Source organism: Panthera pardus, unplaced genomic scaffold, assembly GCF_024362965.1.
Source record: "Panthera pardus isolate Hobbes unplaced genomic scaffold, ASM2436296v1 HiC_scaffold_25, whole genome shotgun sequence".
In the NCBI taxonomy this organism is placed as follows: domain Eukaryota; kingdom Metazoa; phylum Chordata; class Mammalia; order Carnivora; family Felidae; genus Panthera; species Panthera pardus.
Genome location: NW_026526821.1, coordinates 24,985,092 through 24,998,051, shown reverse-complemented (window position 1 = coordinate 24,998,051; position 12,960 = coordinate 24,985,092). Strand labels below are relative to the sequence as shown.

At 48.9% G+C, this 12,960-nt stretch overlaps 1 protein-coding gene across 6 annotated transcripts in view; it reads left to right on the top strand.

Annotated features, from left to right (window-relative positions):
- The window catches only part of RALY (RALY heterogeneous nuclear ribonucleoprotein), an 83,314-nt gene extending 78,239 nt beyond the window's left edge, over window positions 1-5,075 (top strand). For 4 of the 6 annotated variants that reach the window (XM_019458752.2, XM_019458749.2, XM_019458753.2 and 1 more), the window contains 4 exons: window positions 888-1,054; window positions 1,781-1,894; window positions 2,102-2,292; window positions 4,720-5,075. In XM_019458752.2, the coding sequence (XP_019314297.2) occupies window positions 888-1,054; window positions 1,781-1,894; window positions 2,102-2,292; window positions 4,720-5,073 (826 nt within the window). In that variant the 3' untranslated portion in view covers window positions 5,074-5,075. Of the gene's footprint in view, window positions 1-887; window positions 1,055-1,780; window positions 1,895-2,101; window positions 2,293-3,481; window positions 3,531-4,719 lie in introns of all 6 variants that reach the window. The other 2 variants (XM_019458754.2, XM_019458755.2) reach the window with 1 other exon arrangement.
- Window positions 5,076-12,960: the final 7,885 nt, after the last annotated feature.

Below are 12,960 nucleotides of genomic sequence, written 5' to 3'. Positions count from 1 at the left end.
AGCCTATTGAACTTCTGACTGATGAGCAGGAAGAGAAACTCTGTCGGAGAGGGCTGGGTGATGACACTGGGGACAGCATAGTCTGGGAGCCCAGGGATCTGATTGGTTGTCCAACCTTGATATTCTAATGGATCTCCTCCCCTCCATCTCTGAAGTGGAGTAAGAGGGATGGTGTGATTAAGAGGGCCCAGAATGAGGACAGGTGTTTGGGACTCCAGCCTCATGCCTCTGAGGTCATAGTCTCCTGGTTTGAGAGTCTCAGTACCCTGGCCTTCACCTATCACACCTTTTAACATGTGTGCTTTTAACCAAGTTTTCTCATGCCCTGCTCTCACAATAGCCTTGGGGTGGGGTAGGGTGGGGGCCTGGCACAGAATTTGAGGTAGTCATCCTCATTAAGCAGATTTCGGGAAAACTGAAGCTCAGGCAGGCTTAGGGACTCCCTATTCCTACATCTTTTTGTTCCCAGCTGGAATTTTGCCTTGCTTTAGGGACATTTGCAAACTCTGACCAGAGGTTGGGGTGGCAGTTGACTGAGCAGAAGCAGAAGCCGGCAGGCCTGGGTGTTAGGGGGACCTGGGGAAGGCTCTTTTCTGGGGCTGGTCTCTGTTTGCTCCTTCCTTGAACCAGGGTTGAAACCATTACCACCTGCCACCTCACCTGCCCTCATCTGACCTGACTGGTAGGAAAGGTGGATGAAATGAGAGTCCCGGCAGCTTTTAAAGTGCCAGAAGCCCATCCTCTTCACTCCCAGGGCTTGTTGGGAGCAGGCAGAGGTGTGTAGTACAGGCTGCCCAGCCCTTCACCAGCACGTGCTTGTCTAGAGTCGCAGTGCCTTCTGGTGGCCACAGGCCATGCTGCAGCCTCTGGCCCATTTGCCCCTACAGGCTCTTCGACTATCGGGGCCGCCTGTCACCTGTGCCAGTGCCCAGGGCAGTCCCTGTGAAGCGACCCCGGGTCACAGTCCCCTTGGTCCGGCGTGTCAAAACCACCATACCTGTCAAGCTCTTTGCCCGCTCCACAGCCATTACCACCAGCTCAGCCAAGATCAAGTGTGAGTGACTGTATCTTCTTCCTAGATCTTTTTTGTTTTTCCTCATTAGCAAAATAATAGAATCATATATTTTTACATTGGAAAATAGATGAAGGAACAAATCTCCCACAGTTCTGCAGCTCTAGCACAACCAAGTGAGTATTCTTACTGCATTTGTAAGAGGAAAAGCCTGACCTATGAGGAGGAGGGGCTTGGGTTGGGCACAGAAATGTCCAGTGCTGTGACATGGAGCCCAGTGAGGAGAAGGTGTCCTCTTTCCTATAATAAGGACAAGTTTGCACAGGCCCACTGCTGGTGTGCACATTCATTCTGGTGTACACATGTTGCAGCCAGGCACCCAGGAAATCTGATGGTAAAACACCCACATCCATCCATACACCTTGAAATCTGGGCACCACCCTATTTAACATAAGGAAGAACACATGATTGCTCAGGTGCATGCCACATTTGCATTCTCCTCCATCTCCAGTCCCTTTCATTGTTGAGAGGTCATGGGAAGAGATCCAGGTGCAGAAGGGTGGACTGGTTACTATAGGCATGGTCTCAAAAGTCTCAGGGAGAAGCCACGGGCAGTTCCAGCCTTTTTGCTGGCAAAAGAACCATGGATGAAGACAGTTCCTGCCACTGGCCTGCCTTCCTGGTTGACAGAATGGGACTAGGGAGGATCTTAGGTTAGTGTCAAGCTCCCAGCCCCTGGGTGACAGCGTATACTCCCTGTGCTCCCAGTAAAGAGCAGTGAACTGCAGACCATCAAGACAGAGCTGACGCAGATCAAGTCCAACATCGATGCTCTGCTGGGCCGCTTGGAGCAGATTGCCGAGGAGCAGAAGGCCAACCCAGGTCAGCTTCCATGGGTCCTTGCCCAGCTCGGGGACCAGGGGCACAGGGCAGAGTGCGGGGAGGTCAGCGCACAGGGCAGAGAAGGGCTGTGGCCTCCAGCGCCACATGGATCCACCATGCCGAGGCCTAGCTGCTGCTAAGATCCTGCCTTGGGCAGCTGCCCCAGGCTGAGTTCTGTTCCCCTCTTCCCACCCCTTTCCCCTCAAGATGGCAAGAAGAAGGGTGACAGCGGAAGTGGCAGTGCCAGTGGCAGTGGTGGGGGCAGTAGTGGTGGCAGCAGCCGGCCACCAGCCCCCCAAGAGGACACGGCTTCTGAGGCAGGCACGCCCCAGGGAGAAGCACAGGCTCGAGACGACGGCGATGAGGAGGGGCTGCTGACACACAGCGAGGAAGAGCTGGTGAGGGCACAGCTGGGGAGGGGTGCATAGGAGGGGAGCAGGGGAAGGGGGAACCCTCTGAGCTGCTGAGTGTCCCTGTTGAGCTCACTCCTTCCTCTTCCTGGGAAGGGGGATACCTATTTCAGTTGCCAGTCAGAAGTCCCACTGAGGACCAGGGTAGACCTCTCTTGAGTCAGGGCCCATTCTAGACTTGGTTTCCATACAGGTTGGACAAGGGAAGAGTCAGGGGCTTCAGGGAGCACAGTCTGCAGAGTTTCAGGGGGCAGGACTAGGATTGCCTGGGGAAACCTCAGGGAGGTTGGGTATCCACTTTACCTGAGGATTTTCTAAAAGCTATTCCTGCCTAAGCATAAAACAGATTGTCTCATGAGAGGCATGGAGGGAGTTCTTTGTTATTGGAACCCTTCAGAGTGAGGCCGGGAAGTCATTGGCAAGGAGCTTATGTCAAGTAGGAAGGTAGACCAGACTCTGTATGTATGATAACTGTTGTGTGCCTACTACTTGTTTACCTCATAGACACTCACTGAGCACCAGGCCCTGTAGTTTCTAACTTTATTTAACCTTAACAACAGCGTCGCACTGTGCAAAGTTACTACTCTTCCCACGTTTTACCCAGTGAAGAAACTGAGGCTCTGAGGAGTAGAGTAACTTGCTCAGGGCCTTATAATTAATAGGGGATGAGCCAGAATTAGAGCCCTGACTTCTTCACCAGGTCTGGAACTTTCTCCTTTTCATCAGTGCTGGATTCTGGCATGAGGACAGATAGGCTCATGGCCACTGTAGTTAAGAGATCCTCCTCCTTATGTCCCTAGCTTGTCTCTCCTTTTTTGGACCCATTTACTCTCTTAGGCATAGTAGTCTCCATAAAGGCCCTAACAAAGGCTTAGCTGTCCCAAGGATAGGGAGCTCACCCGTCCACCAGGCTTTCAACCTGCTGCAGTCTAAGAAGGTCTTTCTACGTAGAAATGTGCTCCCCTGCCACACCTAGAACGCCCTTGACTGGTCCTGTCTCTCTTCTGGGGGACGGGCTCAGACCATCCTGTCAGGATCCCAAGCCAGCTGTGTTGAAACTGGTCCCATAACCATCCCTCTTTCGGAGTTTGGTCTCCAGAAGTGCAGTGGGCCCCAGGACATGGCTCAGAGTTGGTAGTGAGTGATGTATGGTCTCTTGTTGCCTCCTCCCTATCAGGAGCACAGCCAGGACACAGACGCGGAGGATGGGGCCTTGCAGTAAGCAGGTATGGGGCTCCTGGCGGACAGGGGGTGAAGAGAAGTGGCAGGCATGCCATGAAGCAGACCTGGCAGGGTCTTGCTATGCCCAGCAAGGATGGCCCCTCCATCCTGTCAGCCATTTGACCATGCTCCTTTGTAGCAGGAACTTGCTAGGCTGTGGGAGCAGGAGCCATGGATGGGCCAGGCAGGCCAGCCCTGCACGGGTTCCCTCAGTGCACTCTGAGGCATGTTGTCCAGCTCCACCCTTCAGAAGTTCAGAGTCTGGTGGAGGAAGACACAAACCATGTCCACCCAGTGTGAGCAGGATGATGGGCTGTAGAGGCAGGGTGTCCATAGGGGTGTGGTGGAAGAGTTGATACTTAGCTGAGCCTATTCAGGACTGAGGGAGAGGTATCTGAGGGAACAGCTTTAGTAAAATACAGGGTTCTGATGGTCCTTGGTATGTGGGAGATGGTCAGGAGTCTCCTGTGGCCATAGTCCTCCTAGCTCTGCATGGTAAGGCAGAGGGAGCAGTTCATCATCAAAGTGATGTTTGTGCCAGGCTTAGGGGCTAGGACTTAACCCTGCAAGGTTGTGATTGTATCAGTGTAACACATGGGAACTGAGGCACTGAAAGGGGCAGGGAGGTAGCATATATCTCACTAGATCCCAAGGTGGTAATCGGTGGAGCCTAGGTTTGAATCCAGTGGTGTATGGCGTCCCAGCCTACTCTCTGGCCAGTGCTTGCCCCCCTTCTCTGCCCCATTTCTTTGGGGGTCGTGTTCAGGTTAAGACAGGCTTGGGTGGAGGAAATCCTTGACCTCAGAGGTGTCTTTACACCTGACACGTTCATTTTGTGAGGTGCTCCACCAGCAAGAGCTTCCCAGACAGTTTAGGAAATTGTATATATGGAATCCATCCTCTTGGAGCTTCATGGTTGGTTTTACCAAGGTAGCTAAGTTTTTACCTTGTGAAGCCAGTTCTCAGATGAGGTGCAGGGCTCAGGTGAGGAAATGGAGGCTCAGGGAGGGGGAGAGACTCACCCAAGATTGTATGGCCAGAAAATTAGGAGGCGAGAGCCAGAGCACAGGCACATCTCTGTCCGCAAACAGTAAACACCGTTCTGCCCTTTTGTCTTCCCAGCCCTAGTAATCATGGGTCCCAGGGGGCTCTTCCTGCCAGCCTCAGTCTCTCCTTTGTCTCTCTCTCTCTCAGCCTGACAGGAGCAACGGCCAGCGGCAGGAGAAGGGCGTGCACTGTATCAGGCCTCATGTTGGGCACCCACCCCTGGATACCACCCCCAGCGGGTCCCAGGAGAGCTGGCAGCAGGCACCTCCTCCCCCACACGTCCCAGCCACTGCCACATCCTCTGCAGGTGCAGTTATCGGCCTCCCCTCCCCACGCACCCTCCCTGTTGGCACCACCCAGGCCAGAGGACAGAGGTTTCCCTACACTCTACCTCCCCTCCCAGGACACTCCCAGGCTTGGGGTTTTTCTATAGGTTTGGAGAGGGGAGGGTCACGGGAGGGTACCCTGACAATAAAGAGATTGGATCCCAACTTGCTCTGAGATGGGATGGTTTGTATTTATTTTCTTAAGGTATCCTAGTCCTCCTGCCCAGCCAGAGTCTGGTCTAGTCTGCTTCATGCCAAGAGTCTAGTCTGGTTTGCTTTACCCTGTTCTTTTTCCTCTTTCACTTCTCCCGGTTAGGGAGCATTATCTCGGGTGCATACTGCTGGGCTGTCTAGGCCTTAGTTTCCACAGCTAAAATGGGAATAGAAATGGCTAGTAGGGTTCTTGGGGGAGGGTCAGATGTCCCAGTGCCGAAGAGAATACTTTGGTGGCTGAAGTGCCAAGCAGTTATGAGCTACTTGGTTAAGCAGTGGTAGGTTCAGGTCTTAGCTTCTCATTTAGTCTGGTCTTTCCCAGCTTTAAGATGATTCTGGAAACTGCCTCGTCCTCTCTTCTCTGTCCTAGTTTAGGATGCTATGTTTTTTCACTTGGGCTCTGTCCTCTCACCAGCTTCCCAGTCTCTGGCTTCTCCCTGCCCCATTTCCCACTAGCCACTATGGTGCTTTTTCTGAGTCATGTCCCTTCCCTGTAAAACCCTTATCTGACAGCTCACCGTTGGGACAAAACTCCCAACTCCTGTACATGATCCTGTATACTTTGGCCTCTCCTGTCTTTTGTCACCTGCCCCACACAAAACAAGTCCTTCCCTCTCATAGGCAGCAAGACGTAGAGCCTCACTCCCATTAACCTCAAGCAGTAGGAAGTTGGCATCAGGATACCTGTGGCTTCCCTGTACCTATTCTGGGCTTCCTGTCTAGATGTTTGCTTTGTTCTCTGACAACTGACAATGTTCCTTCAAATTTCCACTTCTGTCCTAATTTTACTCCACAAGTTGACGAATTTCCCTGCGTTCAAATTCCTAGGAGAGGATCACCTGCCACAGCGGATCTTTTTGATTCACTCATAGGTTATATAAGTACCCTCCCCAGTCCTGTGAACCTGGTGACAAAGGTGTGGTCAGTTAGTCTGGTCTCTCTGGTGTGGGGCTTTGGTGGGCAGACACCCAGAAGCGTGCTTTGCTCCTGGTCTGGCACGTACTCTTGCTCCTTTCTCCATCTGAGGGATACCCACTCATTATTAAGCTGCTGTTCCAGTGTCAGGCACCTCTGAGAAGTCTTTCTTCTCAGCTTACTGCTCTTCAAAAATTGTTCATTCTCTCTTCTAGACAAACTTTCCCAACACCGAGAATTCGGTCCCATCATCAGAAAGGGGTTTGGGCTCTCCAGTCGTCTTTACATGTTCCTCAGAGTGTTAGGCCTGCTGGAATTCTTATTGAAAATCCCATTTCAGACCAACTGTTCTACAGCAGTCTCCATCAAACTTTCCCCAGACTTTGGCCCCAGGTTTTGGTGGAGGCTAGAGGCTGGGCTCGAGACAGTGCTCAAGCTAGGCCACCCTGGGTGTGGAATCACCCAGGGAAGTTTTTGTTGTCTCGTGTCTCCCTCCCTGGGCAGCCCCTCCTGCCTGTCATTGGCCGGCTAGCAGTCTGAAGCCTGAGTGTGGCTCTGCATTCCCAAGCTGTGCAGGGGGCTGATTAACCCGCCCTTGAGGCAGCCCAAGTTCTGGACCCACAGCTGAGCCAAATGCCCCCATCCTCGCTTAGCCATTGCCTCATAATGTGATGTGGAGCAAAGTTCCTGCCTTTTTGGAGCTTTAGCTCCACAAGTGGGCTCACAGTCCCCATAGGTGTGCCTGTCAGGGACCCTGGGCAGCAGGGGGAGAGAGGGTAGAGGCTGAGGCCTTAGTGGACTTAACACTGAGGGCTGGCACCGTGTTCCTGAGTCTCCAGAGCCTAGTGCTCTGTGCCCATTGCACTGTAATAACATTTTCGGATTCTATGCGGCCATACTCAATAGTGACTGAGGCACTCACTTTTCAGGTTTGGGGTCAGGTAGAATAGGAGGGGCTGTGAGCTTCTGTAGTATGCTAGGCAGAAGAACAGGGAAAATCCCTTCCAGGGCAGGAAATGTCTCCCCTACGCAGAGGCCCTGCCTAATCACCCTAGCACCAGGACGTCCTGGACAGATGGAGATCCCCATCCTGGCATTCCACAAAAGGCCCTAAACTACTTAGCCCCTGGGAAGATTTGAGTGGGAAATTCACATCCACAAAACCCTGCTGCATACATCTGCCCAGTCCTCTCATTCCGTTGCTCATCGGTTTTCATTTATCTGTTCAACCTCTGAAAACCAAAAGGAGATGATGAAGAAATAGGATACCAGATTCTACCCAAAGGGCTATGATTCCATAGATATTTTGAAGATCTGAAGCCTCATTTGTGATCCTGGCAGCTGTTGAAGGAATTATCACAACCAGTGGTTTTACTGGCTTTCCTCCCTGTACTGCTGCCAATAAAGTTTGTGATGTAGGGCGAGTCTTATTCCTTGCTAGGTCTCCCGTTTCCTCATCTGTGCAAGGAGTTGGCCTAGATCAGGGATAGTAAATGGGCCTCTTATCATCAGTTAACTTGTAGTGCCTTTAATAAACATTTATTACCTTCTGATTCAGTGGCTTGGAAATTTGGGCTGCACTCAGCTGGGCAGTTCTCCTTATCTCATCTAGGCTATGATATGGCTGAAGTGAGCTGGCAGATTGGCTGGGGGGCCGTGGGTCCCAGATAATCTCACCCACTTGTTAAGGAGTTGGCTGGGTAGCAGGGCAAGTGGGCCACATGTACCCAGAATCTAGCAGGCAGACCAGGTAAGCTCCAGTGTACAAGTGCTCTTCCAAGTTCTTGCCTGTGGCATGTTTGCGAGGTTCTTTTGGTCAAAGCAAGTCACATGGCTAAGTCCAAACTCTTAATTTGAGGAGTCTCAAAATATGGCCCAATTTTGTTTTTAATCTCTCTCAGGCCTCGTTTCATGTGCTGACTCAGAATGTTTTTAGTAGCAGCTGCTGGAATGCTTTTTGAGGATTTGGAGCAGTTTTTAGATAGCTAGGAAATAGTAACATGATTTGGGTTTTTTGTTTTGTTTTGTTTTTTGCTTTTTTTTAATGGATGAGGAGTTGAAATGAGAGTACGTGAATATCCATTCAGTATTAGCCAGGCCTGGCCAGGTCATCTCTAATCCTATCAGGACATTATACACTCTACAGTGGACCATCTGACAAGACCACAGAAATACGGAGTGTAAAGCTGGGCAAGATTCTGATCTAGGTTTCCTGGGTTTGAATTCCAGTTCGACCATTGATTAACTTTGGGCAAATAAAAATCCCTATAGCCATGGCCACATTCTTTATAATAAGATTACTCTATAATAACAGTAAATAAAACTTGTGAATATGTGCTGTGTAAAAGGCACATTTTATTTTTTTCAACGTTTTTTTTTTTATTTATTTTTGGGACAGAGAGAGACAGAGCATGAACGGGGGAGGGGCAGAGAGAGAGGGAGACACAGAGTCGGAAACAGGCTCCAGGCTCTGAGCCATCAGCCCAGAGCCTGACGCGGGGCTCGAACTCCCGGACCGCGAGATCGTGACCTGGCTGAAGTCGGACGCTTAACCGACTGCGCCACCCAGGCGCCCCGTAAAAGGCACATTTTACATTTATTTAATCTCTATAACCACCTTTTAGGTGGATGTAATATGAACTTTGTTACAAGTTGTAGAAACTGGACTCAAATGTGCTTAAGCAGGGGGAAGTTTACTGTTTCACCAATTTAAAGTTCCAGATACAGTTATGCAGACCCAGTGGATGCAGGGCTTCAAGAGTTGTCATCAGGAATGTATTTCTTTATTCTTCAGCTTGGTCTCCTCTCTTAGCATTGTTCTCAGACAGGTTCTAAGTGGTGGCAGAGCATGGCCACAGGGCCTATGAGTGTGGACAGGGAAAGGGAAGAATCCCCAAAAGGAAAATAGGAGTTCTGCTGCTAGAAGAAGGGAAGTTTGGCATGACAAAAATAACAGGTCTTCATTGTGCAGTTATGTCCATCTTACAGATTTTATAGATGCGGAGGTTCTAAAACTTAGCCCCATTGACAGCTGGTATTTCTGTCCTCTCCCCTTTATCTGGACTCTAATCAGTAGGATACAGTGATGGTGATGCTAGGCCAGTCTCACAGTTGTGTTAAGAACTAGTAGTTTCTACTTCTGTGTCTTGAGACCCAGCCACCATGCTGTGAAGCCCAGGCCACATGGAGAAGCCCGACATGACAGCCCTAAGTTCCAGCTGATAACCAGTATCAGCTGTCAGACATGAATGAGGAAGCCTTCAGGATGACTCCAGCCCAGCCACTGACTGAGAACCAAGACAGAACTGCCTAGCTGAGGCCTGTCAAAGTCCAGCACCATGAAGGATAATAATCAGTGATCATCATTTTAAGCTAAGTTTTAGAGTGATTTGTTATATATCAGTAGATAATCTGAACACAGACTGAGGCTCAAAAGGTTAAGTAGTTTGCTCTACTTTAGGGGGACTGGGCTAAGAGTATAGACTTTGTGTAACTGAGTTCCAGTGCAGGTTATTTGCTGTATACCTTAGACAAGTCAGTTAACCTCTCTGAGCCCCATCTTCCTCATCTGAAAAGTGGAAAAGAGCACACTGTTATTATGACAATACCTAATGAGTTCACTTATCACCTAATCCAGATTTAGGTGATTTTTCTCTTAAAAAAATAACAGACCATAAGTTTCTTCTCTCTTATTTTTATATTCACCCTTTCCCAAAGTGTATTTCAGTATGTATGTAATATTTAATTTCTAGTTAAATATTAGATGTAAAGTTAAACATTAAATAGAATATTATAAAAAGGAGACAAAGGAAGATAATAACAAGAAGGCTTTTCCCCCTACATCTAAGAGTTACTGCAGTCAGGAGCAGTGTGTCCATCTGGTCACTAAGCCTGTGGGGCAAGCCCAGCTGGCCCTCCTGCATGTATGGATGGATGGACACGATACCTGCTTCCTCTGACTGGTGAGTGGACCCCTGGTGCACACATACCCCTCCCTGAATCCCTGCCTCAGTCTACCTCCTGAGGGAGCCAAGATGATCAGGGTCTCCTCATACAAAGGTGCAGCGGCCAGGGCTTATTTGGGCAAGTACATGGGTTTGGCTTTTCCACGTGCACAGAACAAACACAGGGTCACCCAGTCCCACTTTCTGACATGGACCCCATTTCTTGTCCACATCCTAGCGCCTTCTAACAATAAGCCCCCTTTTACCTCTAAAACCTACCTGCCGTTTCTCCTCTACCCCCTGCCCACCCCAGTGTTCAGTTCCATGACCACACAGGGAGCTGTCTTATTCCATGACCACACAGGGAGCTGTCTTAAGGCCAGAGACTGTCTCATTCATTCTTGCCCATAAGGGCTTTAAAGAGAGTTTTAAAATCGGATGTGTAGCTTAGTCAAATAACTATGGAGCATATGCAAACAATTCAACCCAGCATCTACCTTTGTGGGTTTTTTTTTTTTTTAACTTTATTAAAAAAATTTTTTTTTGATTGTTTATTTTTGAGAGAGCATGAGCAGGGGAGGAGCAGAGAGAGGGAGACACAGAATCTGACGCAGGCTCCAGGCTCTGAGCTGTCGGCACAGAGCCAAACACAGGGATTAACTCACAAACTGTGAGCCAAGGTCACTTAACTGAACCACCCGGGCGCCCCTATTTATTTTTTTAAGTAATCTCCACACCCAACGTGGGTCTTGAAGCTATGGCTCTGAGATTAAGTCACTGAGCCAGCCAGGAGCCCCTACCTTTGTGTTCTTTATACGTCGCTTATCCCCCACTGCCCCCCCCCCCCCCCCAGCATTGGACTTTAGAAAGGGATATAACATATATATGTATATATGTTTGCATTTCTGGGGTGCTCTAGTTCTTGAACATGGATCACATTATTTAACTCTCAGAATAATCCCTTAGAGCTGGAGATACTCCTCTCATGTTACAGGTTTGGGAAATCATGAACTTTGGTTGAATAGTTTGCCAAATAACATGTCCCCTGGGAAGAGGGGAAGGCAGGATGCACACCTGGGCAGTCCTTTCCCACATGCCCTGTCACAACCTGACTCTGAAATTTCTTTCCTGATTCTTGTGATGGCACGCTCTCCTGGCTTTCTCCTTCTCCTTTGTACTCTGCTCCTTCTTCTTCTTATGCATACCTCTCTACCCTCTTTTTCTATACAGCTTCCTGGCTAACCAAACCAATGGCTTCAGACTCCACAGTAATGCCTCCCTATCTCCATCTCTAACTCAGTGCTCCCCAAGAGCACCACAGTCCAGGCCTGCCCTGCCCAGCTACGAGTCTTTTTCTTCAGGCGTCCACATCTTGGGGAATGGCACCACTGTCCATCTGTTACCCATGTCAGCATTTTCTCTCTAGTCATCAAGTCATGTTAATTTTTCCTTGGTATGTCTTGGCTCTAACCTGTCTCCATCCCATTGCCTTAGGTTAGGCCCTTCTTTCTCTCTTACTTGGACTTTGTAAAAGTCACCTCTGAACTAGTCTCCCTGATGCTTGCCTCCCACGTCTGTCTTCTTTAGCACCATCATTTAGTTATTCACTACCCAGTGGGTAAACTCCAGACCCCTTTCCTTTCTTTCTAATTCAATGTCTTCTATCTCCCAATCTGACCCCTGTTGTCAAGCACATAGAACTAACTGTGGAAGGAACTATCTGGGTTCTGTGTCTTTACAGCTCCAGCTGCTTTTACCTGGGATGTTCTGTCTTCATCTGGCTCATTATCTGGCCTTCCTGGCCCGAGTTAGTCGCCTTCCTGGCCTGAGTTAGCTGTGGCCGTCCCTACTTCTGTCACCCCTCTTACCAGACTATATTTACAGCTGGTTATTATTATTAGCACACCTATTATTGTCACGAAACTATAAGCTCCTGGAGGGCCGGGGACTGCCTTTTGCTGCAGGCATTCAGGTAACACTATTGAACATATGACATTGTTGCAGAGAGGCAGTGTTGCAGAGGCCGGGCACAGGCTCTGGAGCTTGAATGCCTGGGACTACAACCTCTTGGGCAAGTTGCTTATCCTTTCTGAGTCTCTGTTCCTCATCTATAAAATGGGAAGAATAGTATATCTTCCTCAAAGAGTCGCTGTGCTGATTAAGAAAGCACTAGAACAGGAACTGGCACAAAGTTGGGACTTGGTAGTGCTAGCCACTTACATAACAGATTATTTAAGAATATTTAGGAATAGCTTAGAGTTATTTAAGAATATTCGATTAATAAATTAAAAGAACAGAGGGGTGCCTGGCTGGCTCAGTCAGTAGAGCATGTGAATCAAAATCTCAGGGTCATGAGTTTAAGTCCCATGTTGAGCGTGGAGCCTACTTTAAAAAAAAAAAAAAAAACAAACGAATATCCATCATACTTAGCCTTTACAACAGTTGGTCTTCCAGTGTTGTATTAATAAAACAGAAGCCAAGCTTAAATCAAGGGGCAGTGCTCAGAACATTTTGGTAATATTTTGTTGTCAGGGAAGGTTTGAAAGGACAGGAGCCATGACAGACACAGGGGACCCAGTAGGAGTTTGGTCCTTTCTTCTCAAAAGCACCATTAATGTGACAAAGCTCCAAGGACTATGCCTCTGTTGCACAGTGTTGGGAGAGTTTGATGCACCTGTGGCCAAAGGTTTATCAGGATCACTGTGAGACAGGCAACCATCCTGAGAGCGTCTATAATAGCCCAATAAACCCACCGTCACCATAAAAATAGAAGCAATACCCACAGTTCTCAGGATTTGTACACTTGGCTACCCTAAAGTCTGCCCATTGACTGTAGAAATTCAGTCTAAGAAGTATTCAACAGAAGGAAAATAGTTCCAGGTGTCAGACAGGGTTAAGCACTTGGCATATACTGTCTCACCATCTTTGAGGTAGGCATTTTCATACTTTATAGATGAGAATACAGAATATAATCAATGGCAGAGGACTGT